We start from the raw sequence: 19,799 nt of genomic DNA, 5'->3' as shown, positions 1-19,799 counted from the left end.
GTAATAGAGAAAAGATAATAAAGTTGGAGGGGCATTCAAGAAAAAGAAAGGTAGAAATTGAAATGCAATAAAGTTGGGTTATCCTTAGAAAGTGAAAGAAGAGAAAAGAGACTAAAGGTAAAAAAGTAGATAAAGGAGTGGGATCCACTATTATGTTTTATCATATAGACTAGAAAGGGGCATGAGCAAATGCACATGTATCAAAAGGACTTATATATATAATTTAAAATATTGATTAAAGGGTATTTAAAGACTATATAATAAAAAGGATACTCATGTAATTTTGAAAACTAAGCAACATGATTATACGATCATAGGTTGTAATTTTCTTAGTTTTTTTTTACCAAAGTGATCCTGATTATATTAAATTTAAAGATTATAGTGGGGCATTTATGACCACTCAAATTTTGATGTCAAACCACTTATATTCTGCCTTCTCTCATTATAATTGTAAAGATGTATTAGAAGGGGGCATATGCAAAAGAAAATGTACTTATTTATAATTTAAAATATTAATTAAAGGGTTTTTAAAAATGACATTAATTTTTTTTTTTGTTGTAATTTTGAAAACTATAGTGCAAGTTCATGTGTGTAATTTTCTTGGTTTTTTACCAACTTAACCTAGATTGTATTAAATTTAAACATAAAATTAGGGGCATTTATGGCCACTCAAATTTTGATGCCAAACCACTTTTATTTCACTTTCTCTCATTATAATAGTATATATATCGGGGACGGTTCAGCAACCCTAAAGTTTGCCAAACATTGTGCTAAACATTTTCAAAACATGGCTTAGAAGCTTTGGAATGAGCTGATTTTTTGTGAGGATGATCTCTATGACGAGGAGATCATCCTCACCAAAAATAAACCTATTCCAAAACTTCTAACCCCATTAAAAGTGATTTACAAAAAATATTTGGCAAACTTTAGGGTTATAAATTATAATACTTTTTTTGAAAATAAGATAAGGTGGTTGAATATATTATTTAGTCACCAGATCATGTTTTTATTTATAAAATAAATATTTAAATTACAAAAATAATTATTTTAGTAAAAATGCAAATCCCAGTTGACTTGGTTGAGTTTTACCAACTCAGCCAAGATTTTCAAAATATTGTACCGGTCATCTCGACCGTCAAATGAGACATCGTGTGAGATGATTCACATAGAATATCTCATTCGTTTTTGGATGACACCTAGACTGCGAGACAATTCAAAAAAGTCATCTTGGTCTCAAGCGAGATTTGAAACCATAAATGAGGTGTAGGAGATGATGACTGCAAACACCCCATTTTTGTTTGGATCGAGCCCGAGAGATAAAAAAATCAAGCGAAAGAAGTTTTGGTTTAATGGAGCAACACACAAGACCCAAAGGCCTACCAAAGCATAGAACCAAGGCCCACAGCCTTGCTAGTTATCCCAAAACCAAGCTTTGTTGTACCTATGGTACGGACAGGTTAATTTTAGCCTCTAAGCACTTTACCTTTGGATAACTTTAGTTTTCTTTTTTCTCGACCTCACTTACATGCAGTATAGAACACCTCTTTGGGGGGACCACTCCACTTGACTCACTTTCAAACCTTATTCCCTTGAAACCACTACACTTGTCTCTCTACTAAGCCTCATTCTCTTGGGACCACTATCTTTTACCATTTTCCCCTCACTTTTACCTCACCTAACACCCCACCTTTGGGTTCAAGATAATTTGGTTAAATCGTTCAATTTTGATTCTTTTCCATCTTACCTCATATTCTAATAACTTCTTTATATTGGGTGACCACAATTCTTTTACCATTTTAACCTTGTTTTATCCTTTCCCAATACCATACAACATGGTCTTAAGGTAATTGTTTATTTTTCTTAATCTTTTACCTTGGTCTCCACAACTAAATAATGACATCCATACCCCTACTTTGTTGAGACCATTTGACTTTGGTCAATTTAGTTTGAAATTGGGTAGAAAGAACTTTGGAATAAGAGATGGGTAAGGGGTTCATTGGTCATTTTCATAAAGTGATTTCAACAAAGTAGGAGTATGGATGTCATTGTTCATTTGTAGGGCCAAGGTCAAAGGTAAAGGAAAATGCACAATTACCTTAAGATTGTATGGTATTAGGAGAAGATAAAAATAAGGTTAAATTGGTAAAAGACTTGTGGTACCCAATGGTAGAGAAGAGTTAGTGGAATATGAGGTAAGATGGAAAAAATTCAAATTGAGAGGCTTAGCCAAATTATACTGAGCACAAAGGTGTGGTGTTAAGTAAGGTAAATGTGGGGGCAAAATAGTAAAAAAAAAGTTGTCCCAAGGGAATGTGGCTTAATAGAGAGACAAATGTAGTGATCCCAAAGGAATAAGGCTTGAGAGTGAGCCAAGTGGAGTGCTTCCCCCAAAGAGGTGTTCTGTACTGCATGTAAGTAAGGTGGAGAAAACTAAAGTTGTCCAAAGGTAAGGTGCTGGGAGGTTGAAAATCAACCTGTCCATACCTTAGGTACGGACATAACCTTTTTCTTAGGTCGGGAGAATGAATGAGCTTGTTTGCAATCAGCCATCATCATCTATGCAACCATTTCACTGTCCTATTTAGGAAATGACAAAATTTTGGATCGGTAAATAGATAGATAGGTGAATTTAATTATTTGTTGTTCATGAATAAAATGTCCATAATAACTCATTTCGAACAATTTGGGAACCATATCATATGATGGAGGGGTAAGAATCATTATTCCTTCAGAGAATTGGAGCTTGATGTTACCCGCCCCATCTTTCTATAGTTGAGGAGTGAAAATTTAGGAGAAAAACAAATCAGAGCATATTGTATGTAAAATGCTCCTGCCTAGCCTTATCTAGTAAAAGGGGTTCTATTTTTACTTACCAAGATGTTCACATACAAGGTTTGTTGCAAATGAATTGTTTGATTTGACTAAACACGATGACTTTTTAAATGAATTCTCCAATCACGCTCATAGAAGGGGTGCTACTTTATTGAATCTGCGAACCCTTGACCCTCGATTTTGCTGAGAAGAAAGATAAGGGATTGATTTCATAAAGTATCCATTTACTTATAGATTATAAATGAGCTCATCTTTCTAGGTCGTCTTGAGCAAAGCGATCGAAGTAAGGCCTAACCTTTTAAGTAGCGAATCAAGGAGCTACACCAAACCATTATGAATCTAGCAACCATACATAGTGGACTTTCACAAGCATAGTTGTTTTATAATTAATAAAAGAAGGCTTTAATGTAGATGAGAACGAAATCAGTCAATTTTGACTAGTGCCTAAGATTAATAAGACCACAACAAATAGCTACACTTGGAAACCCATAACAAAACCCTCGAGATGTTGCCTACCCTGTACGGACAGGCTAAATTTGGCTTGTTCATGCCTAAGCTACGGACATGCTTGGTTTTGGGATTGTAGCAAGCCCTGTGGGCCCTGGTTCTATGTTTTGGTAGGCCTTTGGGTCTTGTGTGTTGCTCCCTTGGACTGAAACTTCTTCTGCTTGATTTCTTGATCTCTCGGACTCGATCCAGACAAAAATGAGGTGTCTAAAATGACTACAAAGAGAACTTTTTGATGAAAATGGGTATTTCATTTTAAAATAATAATAATTACTATTGAAGTGGGGAAAGGTTTAGCAATAAGTCTTGAAAACCGTCTAAGGAATGAAAAGGTTAATTATATTATTTGAAAAATGCCAAACTGACTTCCCACAACACTACGCTGACATGAATGTGTGCATAGAACCTTAGATGATTTTCCTTGAGATACGAGTGAAAAGCATCTAGGGTTCCATACACACCACCACGTCATCACAGTGTTCAACGTGTTGTAGGAAGTCAATATAAAATGTCTCATTATTTTTAAAGACTCCAAAGAAGATGAAACAGAGTTTGCAATTAGGCCTGCTTATAGATATTGTTCGAATCAAATATAGGCATATCTAAATTCAAATTCAAATTCAAATTCAAATTAAAAAAAATTTGATAAATAAATCAGTGTCTCAAATAATATTCAAAATAATGTCCAATTTCCTTTATTGAATTCATGCTTTCGATATTCATGAACCTTTTAATATTTTTTTGGTATTATTAGTAGAATTTTTTTAATATACATGAATAAAATTGCTTTGTTTTACAGCTCTTGAGAATATGCCTATAGCCATCAAGACAGAGAAACCAAAATCCCAACATTATGAACTTCCCACCTTATTTTTCAAGCTGGTGCTTGGAGAGAATATGAAATATAGGTAAATGACTCTTATGCATTGTACTCCATATTCGTATAATCTCTTGTTTTTAATGCTGAAGTGACCTCAAGATTGGACCTCACATCGTACACTCTAGTGTGAAAATGTATGGGAATCATGATGTTTTCCTCGAGATATGAGTAAAAAAGCATCTATGGTTCCTATCCACTTTCACTTCAAGATGTGCGATATGAGGTCCAATCTTGAGGTCATTCCAGCACGACTCAAAAATCAATTATAGATGCATGATATTGTATTTTGTGACGCCCTGCCAAACGCTAACATAATGCCCTATGTCAGATCTCGAGGCACTAGGTGGCACCTTGAAATTTCGGCATGATCTCCTTTATTTATGTTAGCATTTCAAGGCGTTTTACTTGATAAACAAAATCGACAATATCCTGTATATACATACAAGAACAGAATAACAGTGGAATATCTATATACATCTAGCCATGTAAGATAAATAAGAGTATGAAAGGATAAATAATATATGAGATTACTGTAAAAATCCTCACTCTAACAAAAATCCTAACGCTCAATACAAAATTTATAATACTTCTGATCTAACCAACACCACTAGGGGATATAACCTCAACATTCACCAGGTAATGAACTTTGATCGTCTATCTAACCCACCAAATGGTCTCCACTTGCTAGTTCTACGCTTGCCTCGCCAAATGCAAGTTTTGAAACTAAAAAAATAGAGGAAGGAATGGTGAGTAATAATGGTTACCTAGTAGGAAAACAAACAATTTTTGTTAATAACATTCTCCTAACATGAACGAATAAACATACTGAATCATTTTAACATATATAAAGTTTTACGGAAGAAACTATGATTAATTGGTACATATAACTAGGGATGAGCAACTAAATATTTTAAAATTAACATTACATTCATCAGCAGTACTCACTATAACATTTTCTTTTTATACAAATTTAATTGATCAAATGGAAACATTAAATATGTCTTTCATTTTATATATCAAAATAAGACATCATATACATAATACACAATGGTCGAGTAGTGGAATTAGAAAGTTGAGATTATCGACTAGATCACTCTCAGTTGGGACATGGTGTTACAATTCTTTATTAGCTTTTAGTTCCTGACTTTGTGGCCAGTCGCTGCACTTACCACACTTAGTTGACTATTTATCTGACTCATGCTGGTCGTTTGACATGACCATAAGTAATGAGTTTCTTTTCAATGTATTAGAACGTTCGACTACTATAGATTGTTAGTGATCACTGACTAATTATCTTCGTTTATGTTTCAGGGGTATATGTTATTCTCAAATATACAATCCATTCGTATACGACCACATTTACATTACAAGTTCATTGGTAAAAATAGAGAGGAATAAATCCAGATTCCAGTTGTGACTCCACTCTCATACGCGTCCCATACCACGTATGAGTTTGGTTGTCTTTACCATACATTCCAAGATAGTATATCACTCCGGATGATATGACAGACTATCCTTTTAGGTATTCGCAAGCTTTTTAACAATTCACAAAATAAGAAATTTTGTTTCAAAACAAATAAGAAATTTTCTTTGAAAATAAATGAGAAATTAACATTACAAAGTTGAGAATGGATATCCAGTTTCTTACTATACAACTGTGGTCACGCGACCTTAAATAAATAACAGAACAAAACATAACTTGCGCCTCGCGCTATAGAAAGTAAATAAGCATGCAACCAATATTATTATCCCTAGATATCCGTTCACCAACCCACATATAACATTACAATGTAAAATGCAGACATCACCCTTCGGGTGTGACTTTTACATTTTATCATTTCATCTTTTTTTATTTATTTTAATTCTTGCACTTTTTACATTTTCAAATACCTCATTCATTTTTCAGATTTATTTACTCAAATATTCATTTTTCAATATCAAATTCTTTTTCACACTTTTAAATTCATTTTTATTATTTAAATTGAAACTTTATAAAACTTATATCAAAACATGGTCCGAGCAGTGCACAGAATCCAACTGACAGAAATAACTCGGTGAAATATCTTACCCATTTATAATTTATTTTAAAATACAATTAAACATATCAAATATGCAAGTTCTGGCATGAATTTGAAATAACGAAAATAATTTTATATTTTTAAAACATATAATAAATTTTCATTAAAATCCTATATACAATTTTTACAATCTTTAGGTAACAGAATTGAAGCACATGCACAAAAATCGAGACGATCGACACAAAAATCAAGGTGGATCAAATTTCAAAACGATTGATTTTTAAATCTAACCTAGTGATTTCGAAGATCTCGATGCCATTGTCTTTTCTCCCTTCTACGATAGAAGATGGTTTGACCTCAAAGTAGATGAAATCTAGGGTCGAAGTTTCGAAATCTCCATATCATATACGAGTGATTTTTGACGATACGAGGTGAAAAAGGAGAGAAAACGAAAAGAAACTGAGTCGATTTTGTAGAGGACAAGGCTATGGACGTTTTTCTCTTATGTGTCGGGAGTCAACGGTGACCTGTTCACGGTGAATCTACGATTGAAAGTCGAGAAAGAAATCAATTTTTTTTAAAATTATTTATATATTTTAGTGGGACGAAATCGATATTTGATTTGTTGTTTTGTTTGACCGTTCGGACTCCAAAAGTGACGAATGAATATTCTATTTTATCTAATTTTTCGTTCCAAATCTAATGGTGTAATCAAATTCTACAAATTAGAGGAGATGTGGTTTTGGACATAAAATTTGGTGATTTATTAAAAAAGTCACAATTAAGGCCTTGCTTGATACCATGCAAATCATTCACAAATACAATAAATTTTTCAAAATCACTTTTATGAGTGCTTGGTTAGACAACGCAAATGATTTGCATGGACCATCTAAACTTTGAAGAAATTTCAGTAAATGATTTGCACAAAAAAAATGTTGCAAATCATTTACAAAAGTTTGTTATAGAGTAACATCCATAGAAATTTACTAAAATATCATTCACAAATATACGTTGCCATGCATTTTAAAATTACACAAATTCCCCTAACGAAGAAATTATTCAAATTATTGGATTATACTCAATACTTATGTGGCGTCCCGCCAAACGCTAACACAAATCCCCATGTTAGATCTCAAGGTACTAGGTGGCACTTCGAAATTTCAGCATAGTCTCCTCTGTTTATGTTAGCATTCCAAGACGTTTAACCTGCACCTAATAAACGACATACAATCCTGCATATATACATACAAAATATAATACTAACGGAAGCCTATATACATCTAATAACGTACGATAGATCAGAGTGCGAAAGAAGAAATTTATACACGGGATTATATAAAATTTTCTTATTCTAATAAAAATCCTAACGCTCAGAACAAAATTTATAATACTTTTGGACAAATCGATACCACTAAGGGGTATAACCCCAGTACTCACCAAGTGACGAACTATGACTGTTTATCTGACCCAACAGATAATTCTCACTCATGTTCTACACCTGCCTCGTTAAGCTTCGGATGTGAAACTAAAAAAATGAAGAAGAAAATGGTGAGTAACAATGGTTACCTAGTAAGGAAGAAAATAATTTCTACCAATAACCTCTCCTAATATGAATGAATAAACATACTGAATTATAATATGCAAAGTTTTACAGAAGAAACTACGATTAACTGATACATATAACCAGTGATGAGTAACTAAATATTTTAAAACTCATATTACATCGATCAGCAGTACTCACTATAACATTATCTTTTTTTACAAATCTAATTGATCAAATGGAAACATTAAAAATGCATTTCATTTTATATATCAAAATAAGACAACAGATACATAATACACAATGGTGGAGTATTGAAATTAAAGAGCTGGATTCACGACTAGATTGCTCCCAATCGGGACATGATGTTACAAGTTCCTGAGTTTGTGGTCTGTCGCTATACTTACCACGCTTGGTTGACCATTTATCAGGCTCAGACTGGCCGTTTGACGTGATCGTAAGCAATGTGTTTCTTTTCGATGTGTCAGAATGTTCAACTACTATAGATTGTTAGTGATCACTGACTAATCATCTTCGTCTATGTCTATCAGGCGTGTATGTGATTCTCAAATATACAAACCATTTGTATACGATCACGTTTAAATTACAAGTTCACTGGTAAAGATAGAGAGGAATTACCTGGATTCTAATTGTGACTCCACTTTCATACGCGTCCCATACTATGTATGAGCTTTGTGGTTCCTACCATACATCCCAAGATAGGACACCATTCCGGATGATATGACGCACTATCCATTCAGGCATTCACATACTCTTTAACAGTTTATAATTTATATATATATATATATGGGGACAGTTCAGTAGCCCTAAAGTTTGCCAAGTTTGGTGCCAAACATTTTTCAAAATATGGGTTAGAAACTTTGGAATGAGCTGATTTTTTGTGAGGATGATCTCTATGATGAAGAGATCATCCTCATCAAAAATCAGCCTATTTCAAAACTTCTAATCCTACCAAAAGTGATTTACAAAAATTGGACGGTCCACGATTCTTCAACTTGTAAATTAGGGTTAGAAGTTTCACAATGAGCTGGTTTTTTGTGAGGATGATCTCTTTACCGTAGAGATCATCCTCACAAAAAATCAGTCAATTCCAAAACTTCTAACCCCATCAAAAGTGATTTACAAAAAATGTTTGGCACCAAACTTGGCAAACTTTAGGGCTGCCGAACCGCTCCCTATATATATATATATATATATATATATATATATATATATATATATATATATATAGATATGGGGACGGTTCAGCAGCCCTAAAGTTTGCCAAGTTTGGTGCCAAACATTTTTCAAAATATGGGTTAGAAGCTTTGGAATGAGCTGATTTTTTGTGAGGATGATCTCTATGATGAGGAGATCATCCTCACCAAAAATCAACCTATTCCAAAACTTCTAACCCCATCAAAAGTGATTTACAAAAATTGGACGGTCCACGATTCTTCAACTTGTAAATTAGGGTTAGAAGTTTCAAAATGAGCTTATTTTTTGTGAGGATGATCTCTTCACCGTAGAGATCATCCTCACAAAAAATCAACCTATTCTAAAACTTCTAATCCCATCAAAAGTGATTTACAAAAAATGTTTGGCACCTAACTTGGCAAACTTTAGGGCTGCCGAACCGCTCCCTATATATATATATATATATATATTATTTTCATTTGAAAATAAAAGAGAAATTAACAATACAAGGTTGAGAATGGATATCCAGTTTCCTACCATATAACTGTGGCTCAACCGGCCTAAAATAAATAACGGAACGAAAACGTAAACAGCGCCTCGCACTAACAGAAAGTAAATAAACATGCAACTAATAACATTATCCTTAGATATCCATTCACCAACCTACACATAATACAACAATGTAAAATACAAACATCACCCTCGGGTGTGACTTTGACATTTTACCGTTTTATACCATTTTTCCCTTTTTTCAATTTTTTTACAGTTTGCAATCTCTCAAATAAAATATCCACTTTCTGATATTCATCAACTAAATATGAGTTCATTTAATATTAAATCATTTTTTCAACTATGAAATTTATTTTTATCAATAACATTTAAAAAGTACAAAACTTAAACCAAAACGGGGTCCGAGCGATACACATGACCCAACTAACGGAAATAACCTGGTTACATATCCTACCCACGTATAATTTATTATAAAATACAGTTAAACATATCAAACATACAAGTTTTGGCGTGAATTTGAAATAACCAATTGAATTTGATATTTTTGGAAACTCACCACAAATTTTTAATAAAATCATAAATGTAATTTTCACAATTTACGATTACTAATAGAAATTGAGAATTCCTTACTATCTCTAGGCGACGGAATTGAAGCACGTGCGCGAAAATAAAGGCGATTACCATGTGAAAATCGAGGTAACTCGTACTTCGAGACTACTAATTTTTGAAATCAGTCCGGTGATTTCGAAGATCTCGATGTTATCGTCCTTTCTCCTTTCTACGGTGGAGGACGATTTGACCCCGAAACGAATGAAATCCGAGGTCGAAGTTATGAAACCCCCGTATATATATACGGTTATTTTTTGAAGATATGGGGTGAAAAAGAAAAGAAAACGGAAGGAATTTGGGTGGGTTTTGTAGATGTCGAGGTTGCGGACGTTTCTCCTTTCTGCGTCGGATGTCAACAGCGAATCGTTTGTGAAAGATCTGAAGTTGAAATTCGAAGGAAAAACAAATTTTTTTTAAAAGTTAGCTGATTTTGGTTCGTTTAAAACGAATGTGAAAGTGAAAAAATTAAAAAAAATTATTTATATATATCTTGGGACGAAATCGGTATTTTGCCTATTGTTTCGATCGACGATAACTTGACCGTACGGACTCCAAAAGTAACGAATAAATACTCTATTTCGTCTAATTTTTAGTTTTGGATCTAATATTATAGTCAATTTCTACAAATTCTATCTCTAACAAAAGTTTAAATTTTTAGCCTGAGGTGACCCCTAAAATTGACGTCATTTTCGTTTTTGATGATAATTCGACTTTTTGTGCTCCAAAAATGACAAATAAATATTTCATGTTCAATAATTTTTTGTTACGAATCCAATGGTATAATCTCATCTTAAAAATTTTTGCTTTAACAAAAAGTCACTATTTTAGCCTAGTCCAACTCGGTAATCGAGGATTTTGTAACTTTTATGTTTGGACTCGCATTTGAGCATGTTTACAGGCTAAAGTATGTTTTTCAATCATTTTCAAATCTAATGGTGAGGTTAGATTCCATTAAAAATGATCATAACTAAATCCTACAGTTTTACCTTGTGTCCCACTTTTAAGATTTTTTCAAAATTTCACTATTTATTTTTTCTCGAGATACGAATCAGAAATTCGGGGTTTTACAACTTATTATATGAAAATGAATATGAATTTACCAAAATTATAATGTAAAAAATAATAAATATTGACTAAGTCAACTAAGGTTGACTGAGTCAGCCATGTTGACTCAAGTCAAGTCAACTTTGGTCAACCAATTTTAACTAAATCAAGTTTACCAAAGTCTAATTTTTTAGAAAATTCTTAAAGAATTAAAATTTTAGTAAATATCTAGATATTTTAATAAAACCTAATATTTTGTGTTAGTTGATTTTTTTTGTTTCATATTCTGCACAAAGAAAGAAGGAAAAAGAAAGAGAAAAAAAATGAAGGAAAAATAAAAATAAAATAAAGAAGAGAAAGGAAATAAGGAAAAGAAAATAAAAATAAATAATGAGGTAGGCCCTTTTAATTCTTTATAATAGTTTTAGGAAAACTGAAAAATAATATTGCTGATTTTGTAGTTGTAAAATAGAATTTATTTTGTAATTTTAAAATATTTCTAATTTAGTAATTTTAAAATAAAAAGTATTTTATAATTATTTTCAATAGTATGCACATATTTTATATATATTTATATTATTTTTTTATGAGTTTAAAGCATATTAATAGTTGATGTTTTATTTAAAAAGAATTTATTATATGCTTGTTGTTAGTTTATACATATTTTATACGTATTTATACATGCTAAAAATAAAATACAGCAACTATGAAAGTTGTTATTTTTTCATAAAATTTACATAATATGTATACTTAATTGAATGATTAAAAATTGTTATTTTATACGTAGTTTATACACGTTAAAAATAAAATATAGCGATTATTAAAAGTTATTATTTTTTGCATAACATTTACACAATATGTATGCTAGATTGAATGATTAAAAATTGTTATTTTATACTTATTTTGTTCACATTTATACGTATTTTATTGTATATTTTATACGCATAAAAATAATAATACAACAACTAAAGAGTTGTTGATTTTTGTACTTTTACAATATACTTGATAGTATATTTATACAAAAAAATTAAATATTTTTGTATTTTTATGTTTTACATGTATTTTAATATTTCAAAAGCATGAAAATAATTTATTTATAAAAAGAAAAACTTGCTGTTTTTTTCACATTTTACATATGTTCAATTATTTTCAAAAACATGCATGAAATCTAATTTCAAGTAAAATTTGTTAATTTTGTTATATGTTATAATTTTTAAAATAAAAAGTTGGGTAAGAAAAATATTTTATTTAAAATAAAATATGAGAACGAATTCTCAATTGATTGTTGTGTTTTTAAAATATCCAGTTGGTGAGATGCTTCGACATATGCCATATAAGACACAAAAGAGAGAAAAGAATATGTGATACTTCAGTCATAGACTGTGTAAGACACGAATGAGAGAAATACTTCGACTAATGGTCGTGTAAGACACAAAAGAAAGAAAAAGAAAAGAGAGATGACGCTGTACATTTAAAAGTGGACTGAGTATTTAAAACATGTGTATGTTTTACTTTTAATACATTTGAAAAGAAAATAAATATTTATATGTAGTATTTTAGTGATTTATTAAAAAAATTGTGAAAACCTATAAAGAATAACGTGTTGTAACATTTCTAGAACAATGTTTTATTTTAGGATAACAGTTGCGTTGTTTGAGTTCTTATGTATTATGGGATACATAAAAACATAACATCATAACATGAATTCGGGAATTTTCTTTCTATCATTAATAGAGAATAAAATGTAGATATTGTGTGATTGATAGAGATTATTGAGGATCACATGCACACTAGATTGGGATAGATGAAGATGACTAGTTAATGATCATTAATAATCTAGAATAGTCAGGAAAGAGAAATCTACTTGATTTGGCCCGTTTCTTAAGGCCTTGATCAACGATCAACTTGAGTTGGAAGACAGTTATTCAAATTGTAACAGAGGCTTGTCATAGAATTAAGAACTAACGGTGTGATTTTATACTGGTGAAGTATTAGAATAATCGTATTTTGACTGAGATGTTTATATCAGTCGTGATCTTCAATTCTCTATTATAGTACTCTATTATTTGATGTTATATTATAAATAATTGTTTCTTCAGATTTTTAATTATGTTTTAATTTTCTACTAAGTTTTATGACATCGATGTTCAATTATTTTCAATTATGTGTTGAATATCAAATATGCATGATTTATGAATCCGTAGAATGTTTAAACTGCATATAGGGTACTATTATTTATAATTGTAAGATTCTCCTACTGGGTAACTCCCTTATTACTCACCTCTACGACATCAAAAAATTTAGGCACCTTTAGTTAAAATGATCCTTCCGAAGAAGTTCAAGGCCATTGATTTATAAATGATCAGTCCAAACTTCCATTAGAGGAGCATAGGTATTATTGATAAGTCTTGAACTAGAGTTAGGTTTAAGTCTTCCGTTGTCGTTTTCTTATGTAATTATGAACACAGTATTGTGTCGTCACTGTTTTATGTATATATGTCAAGTGTACTGATGTTTGAGGATGCATATCTGTTCTGTTGGACAATGATCAAGTATGACATATAGTTATTTATTTATCGTTTACGTTTATATATTGACTATCATAATATGAGTTATATATCATGCCTCTATATTCAATTTGGGAATCATGGGGATTCAGGTTGAGTTTTTGGGGCGTGACAAAAATATTTTCATCAAAGATACGTTATCTTGCATTTTAAAATTTCACAAATACCCATACCAAAGAAATTATTAAAATTACGAGATTATCTTAAATACTTATCTTATAAACATGATTAATTCCTTCACTAATTTAATTGCGACTTTTCGTTTTGCCTCTTACATATTTGTTTCCACTAGTACACATGCTAACCCAAATCCATTTTTTCCCTTAACTTTGCAAATTTTGCCATTTTTAAAATATTCTTCTTACCTACTTAGTCCCAAACCCCAAGTTGTTGAATGTGGTTTTGGATGGAACTTGCTTTGCTGCTCAGGGCTTACTAATAACATCGGTACCATTTTAAGAATAGTTGTCTTTTTCCTATCAAATCCATTTTGTACCATCTGGACTTGCAACCATAAAATGGATCCTTTGGGGACACTGAAAAATTACAAGGCCCAACTTAAAATCAAAATCATTAAAATAAAATATTTCATTATCTTTTGCACTCCTCAACCACCTAAAAAGCAAAATTGTCAATTTAAGAAAATCCCTCTGTTTCATTTTTTTTTTTTTTTTTTTTGAACTTTGTTAATTTTGTATTAATTATATTAAAGGTACTTCCTTGAAGACAATATTAAGAGTTAAGAGAATTCTGTGAGACTAAATTTTTCAAATGATCCTTCTGAAAATGTCTATATGTATGTGGATCTGGCATTCAATTAATGTACATAACCAAATAGATATGATGGTTGGTTGGATGTCTTGAATTAAGATCTTGGTGGGTATTTGTTGTAAGGGCAAATGATATTTTGTATTTCAGGATAGTTAATTTTGGATTGGGAAACATACGATTAAATAAGTTAAGGCTGTAATCGTCATCTGCTATAGTGGAAACTCTCTTATCCATGGAAACTCTCTTAGATGAACTACGCAAATCTCCTGTTTCTTGATTGTTCATCCCATATCTAGGGATCCACATTACAAGTGACTAACTAGTAGAAAAAATACAATAATTTCGACATAAAATTTTAAAGGTAGAGACTGAGAGAAATGGAACTATTACCTTACAATCATGCTTGAAATGCAAATTGTATTTGTAGTTTATCCATTTCTAATGCGATTACGTTTCTTTTTTCATTAAAATGAAAACGAAATAAGATTTAACTGAAATTTTGTTGGATATGAACTTGTGCAGCTGTTGCTACTTCCATGATAAGTCAAACACATTAGAGGATGCAGAGAAAGCAATGTTGGAACTTTACTGTGAGAGAGCACAAATAAAAGATGGTCAAACTGTACTTGATGTGGGATGTGGTTGGGGATCCCTCTCTTTATATATTGCACAGAAATATCATAGCTGCAAGGTTACAGGGATTTGTAATTCAATTACACAGAAAGCATACATAGAGGCAAAGTGCAGGTATATTGCATATCTGCTTGAAACTTGAAATCACGTGGTATGCCTTATTAAATTTCTTAACTTAACTGAAGTTTGAAATTGGTTTACTAATAACTGAAATCCAAATAATCACAAACTGCATATTATGAGTGTATATGTGTAGTTTCCTCTTTTTAAATAACTAAATGTGATTAATCAAGGTGATGTAGGACAGGATCTCAAGAAAGAAAACCGAAGGAAGGTGTGTCAGGGCTGAAAGGCTTAGCTCCAAATGAGCGTAACTTTGCAATCATAAATGTATCGCTATTATAATACCAATTCAGAAAACTAATGACAAAATCTATGATGTTTTCTTTTACAATATCGTATCTTGAGAAAAATATCATTTGGATGTCAAATTTCAGTCTAAGTTGAAAATTTACTCTCTTTTTTTAATTTATTATTATAATAATTTTTTTAGCTGATTTCAGGCTATTTTGAGTCCTAATTTGTTTTACTTGATTGTTATTAAGTATTATAAGGTTAATAGAATTTTTTAATCAAATTAGAGTTTTTGCTATTTTTCGAAAGTTTGTTATTTTGGTGAAGTATGATGGGGGTACAAAGTGGAGCCAAATTTGAAGTTTCTTTTTTTCTAAGTTTATTCAGTGCATTGTAAGGGATGTTGTTGTTGTTGTTGATTGGCCTTGTGGATTCAAGGTTTTATGATAAGGAGGGGGATAGTGATCTTCTCCTGTGTTTCACCAGATTTGACTATGTCACAAAGAATAATTTTAGACTAAATATTTGAAAATTCTCAATAACTCCCAACGTACATAAATATTTCTAATGCATGACCTGTTTTGCATTAATGCCAAGGTGATGACCAATTAGTGTCCTTGGACAGTGACCTACAACTGCAGAATGTGGATATTATTGCAGCCGATATTAGCACATTTGAGATGGAGGCCTCCTTCGATCGGATTTTTTCCATAGAAATGTTTGAGGTATGCAAATTTTTAGCATATTTCCGAGTATGAAGTTTATTCGATGTGGTCTAAACACAGGTTCGTGTCCCTCACACAGCACATGAAGAACTATAAGGAGCTTCTTAAGAAAATATCCAAGTGGATGAATTTGGATGGCCTCCTTTTTGTTGATCACTTCTGTCACAAAGCATTCGCTTACCACTTTGAGGTAATCTCCATCTATTAGGTAAAATTTCCAAGAACACTCACTGCTACTTTTATTAGGCAGTTTATTGAGTGCTTGTATAGTTGCAATTTTTTTTTTTTTTTAATTACTGAAGTATAGAAGATTCCGCTATCAATAATTTATTTTCTTGATTAAAAAGTACAATTATGGTGTTTGGTGCAAGTTGAAGGCTAGAAGGGGAAAAAATGCCATGGTTTCCTGTATTTGGCAATATGGGGCTTGTATAGTTGCAATGTTTTTTTTTTTTTTAATTATTCAACTTCGTATCAACAAAGATTAACCAGTCAAAAATTATTTTCTCAATTAAAAAGTACAATTACGGTGTTTGGTGCAAGTTGAAGGCTGTAAGGGTCTAGAGGAGGGGTTGAAAATGTCGTGGAGTGAGGTAGTTGGAAGAGATGCTCTGTCACACTCCTTGACATAAGATAGCTCTTATAAAGTTGAATAGTGAAAGAGGATTTATGTTGCCAACCCCAATATTTGGGATAAGGCATCATAGGTGATATTGATGATGAAGGATAACAAGTTTTGTTCTCTATTTCTTCATCTCATCTTGGTTGTATACTTGGATCATAGAATCGAAACCACAGATCAAATCACAAAAGCACTGAAGAAGAACACAACCAATTTTTCTTCATCGTAATTGTGCAAGCTAACCATTTTTTTTATTTTTTATTTTGTGTGTGTAGGACACAAATGAAGATGACTGGATTACCAGATACTTTTTCACCGGAGGGACAATGCCGTCTGCAAATCTGCTTTTGTACTTCCAGGTGAGTTGTGCAGGATCCCATTTCGACAACATCCTCTAATAGTCTCACTTAGGTTTTGCATGGAAATGATGGTATTTCATGTGAGTTGTAATACCATCAATCCTAGGCAACCTCTTTGTTCCTAACCATTTACTCTTTCTTGATTTGTTTCCTTCAACTCAACTGCTACTTGTTCGGATGTCAAAAACATGTCGAAATGCATCTAACTCTCATCATCTTCTAAATTGAAAAAAAAAAAAGTACCTATTGTTGAAATACTTGCTAAGTTGGTTAAAGTTTCCGAGTGTTGGTACCATGACATGGGTTGAAAACGAATGATTTTTTGCTCACATAATTTCTAGTCACAGACTCTCTAGCATGTTCCATGTCATGCCTAATGAGGGTAATTTTGTAAATTGGGGATTCCATTCAATACACGTGGGCCCATATGATTGGTGGATCCCAGATTCTGTGAGCAAAAAACTATTAGTTGAAAAACCCACCTTCACCTACTAATTCCTAACCACTAACTCCCTTGCCTACACAGCACAAAAATGGTGCATCCAAAATTTAATTTGCCATCATACTTCTATGTACTGCTATTCCTAGTTCTTCATTTTGCTTAAATATTACCTTAAAAGTGAGAAGAGGTATCGAAAGCCCCTGAAATATAGTACTAGGAGCATCTCCATGTAATTTCGGGCCTTGTAAACAACAATGCAGCCATTTTGTTTTAACTAGTTGGGTACAATTATCTTAAAACCAAGGAGATCTTAGATCTCAATATGATTTACTTTTATGATGATTTTGTGCAGGATGATGTTTCTGTTGTCAACCATTGGCTTGTAAATGGAAAACATTATGCACAGACAAGGTAAGGGTGAAATGAATGTTGGTAATTCTATTTCAATTTTCTTTTTTATTGACTTTTTTAAAACGGCTTTTCACATTACTAACGTTCAGGTCGAATTGTTTCATTTTGGTTTTTGAACTTTGTTATGGTCTGATGCTTTTAAATCATCAAATCCTTATCCCAAATATTTGGGTTGGGTTGATCGAATCATATTCTTCCATTGGATTTTGTCTAAGGTTTTTCCTTCTGTTAATTCAAGTGTTTATATTCGATTTCGCTAACTCAATGCAAGTACTTTTTTGGTTTTTCTCTGGCTCTTTTAGAACCTTCAACTTGTACATTCCTTTGAATTGAGGTTATGGTTGGCCTTCTTTTGTGCGTGACTGAAACATGTCACTCGACTTTCTCTTAGTTTATCACACCATTTTATACTCCAACTAATAATATCTTTCTTTTGGGTTTTCTTTTTTTTTTTTTTTTTTTTTTGTGGGGGGGGGGGGGGGGGGGGTTTGGAAAAAATTTTAATTCTCAAAGAGATAACTTTATCATTTTAAGAAATAGTTTCAAAGTGCGCTGGCCCGGTAATTGCTTGAAAACTTCATGCTGGTAAAAGATTGGCTTAAAAGAATGGATCAGAACTTGGATTCCCTAAAGCCAATAATGGAGTCTACTTACTTGGATTTTACAAAGCCAATAATGGGGTGTTGCTTTACCAAATCATGTGCAATTGGTTTGGAAAAAATTTTAATTCTCAAAAAGATAACTTTATCATTTTGAGAAATAGTTTCAAAGTGCGCTTGCCCGGTGAATGCTTGAAAACTTTGTGCTGGTAAGGCAATTTCCTCACTTTTCTTTTTTTTGTTATGTAGTGAAGAGTGGCTTAAAAGAATGGATCAGAACTTGGATTCCATAAAGCCAATAATGGAGTCTACTTACGGCAAGGATTCAGCTGTCAAGTGGACTGTCTATTGGCGAACTTTCTTCATAGCAGTGGCAGAGCTCTTCGGATATAATGATGGAGAAGAATGGATGGTTGCACTTTTTCTACTCAAGAAGAAATAGACATCTCATGTCCTGCTCAAGGTGTTCTATTTGGGGTTCTATTTTTTTTCCCTCACCTAAGCCTTTTCATTTCTTTTGGAAATGAATGGTTCTTTTGGAAACATTGGACATAAGGGTCCTTATGTGACATCCGTTATAGAGCACATTCTCACCAATATGTTTCTACTTCGTTTGTGGCTCTTTGCAATTGTCGTTGCTCATCTCTTATCAACATTTTTGTTCTCTAAAATTTCCCATTGTTAACAACTACTTTTCGTTTCAAACTTGCTTATTATATCTTACTCTGAATGCATTCCTCTTCGCTGCTATCTTTCCTTCACTAACTTAGATGGTTTAGTCATGTACATCGAAGACAAATAACAATCACAGTTGGAAGACATGCAAAAACCATATTTTCTGAGAAAAATTGAGTTTTGTCTCGATCAAAGATATTATGAGATAATTAAACCCCGAGGGGGTGGCTCAATGGCAATATCGGATCCAATAAGCAGCGAGAGTCCATAGGTTTTGTGTTCAATATCCAATATGAGTAATATTTCCTTGGGGCCTCCCACGAGGGCACTCCCTCACTTACCTGGTGCGTGTGATCTGCAGGCCTTGCATATGCCCAAGGGAGGGACCCATATGCCCTGGATCATCTGGTCCCCCTAGTCGAACGTAAGTCAAACAACCCCATTATAAAATTATATATATATATAGGGTGGGGTTCCTACGACCCCCATTACGCTGGGTGGGGT

General features: G+C 32.4%; 1 protein-coding gene across 1 annotated transcript; it reads left to right on the top strand.

Annotated features, from left to right (window-relative positions):
* Positions 1–4,142: 4,142 nt before the first annotated feature.
* Positions 4,143–19,341, top strand: LOC147381530 ((S)-coclaurine N-methyltransferase-like). Its single transcript, XM_086430302.1, has 7 exons — positions 4,143–4,247; positions 14,998–15,222; positions 16,088–16,187; positions 16,267–16,377; positions 17,085–17,168; positions 17,963–18,021; positions 18,870–19,341. Exons 1-7 carry the CDS (start codon positions 4,150–4,152, stop codon positions 19,060–19,062), a joined length of 870 nt encoding a protein of 289 aa, XP_086286428.1. The 5' UTR covers positions 4,143–4,149; the 3' UTR covers positions 19,063–19,341.
* The last annotated feature ends 458 nt before the right edge of the window (positions 19,342–19,799 follow it).

Source organism: Akebia trifoliata, unplaced genomic scaffold, assembly GCF_017979445.1.
Source record: "Akebia trifoliata isolate Shusen 1 unplaced genomic scaffold, ASM1797944v1 Contig00373, whole genome shotgun sequence".
NCBI lineage: Eukaryota > Viridiplantae > Streptophyta > Magnoliopsida > Ranunculales > Lardizabalaceae > Akebia > Akebia trifoliata.
Note: the sequence above shows the minus strand (reverse complement) of the source record. Positions and strands in the feature narration are given on the sequence as shown.

What these genes read in the sequence shown, in the direction of transcription:
- LOC147381530 (XM_086430302.1), top strand. Translation starts at nt 4,150, where the DNA reads ATGCCTATAGCCATCAAGACAGAGAAACCAAAATCCCAACATTATGAA. An exon ending in CATTCGCTTACCACTTTGAG is followed by an intron (nt 16,378 to 17,084) that starts GTAATCTCCATC and finishes TTGTGTGTGTAG; the next exon opens with GACACAAATGAAGATGACTG. An exon ending in AAACATTATGCACAGACAAG is followed by an intron (nt 18,022 to 18,869) that starts GTAAGGGTGAAA and finishes TTTGTTATGTAG; the next exon opens with TGAAGAGTGGCTTAAAAGAA.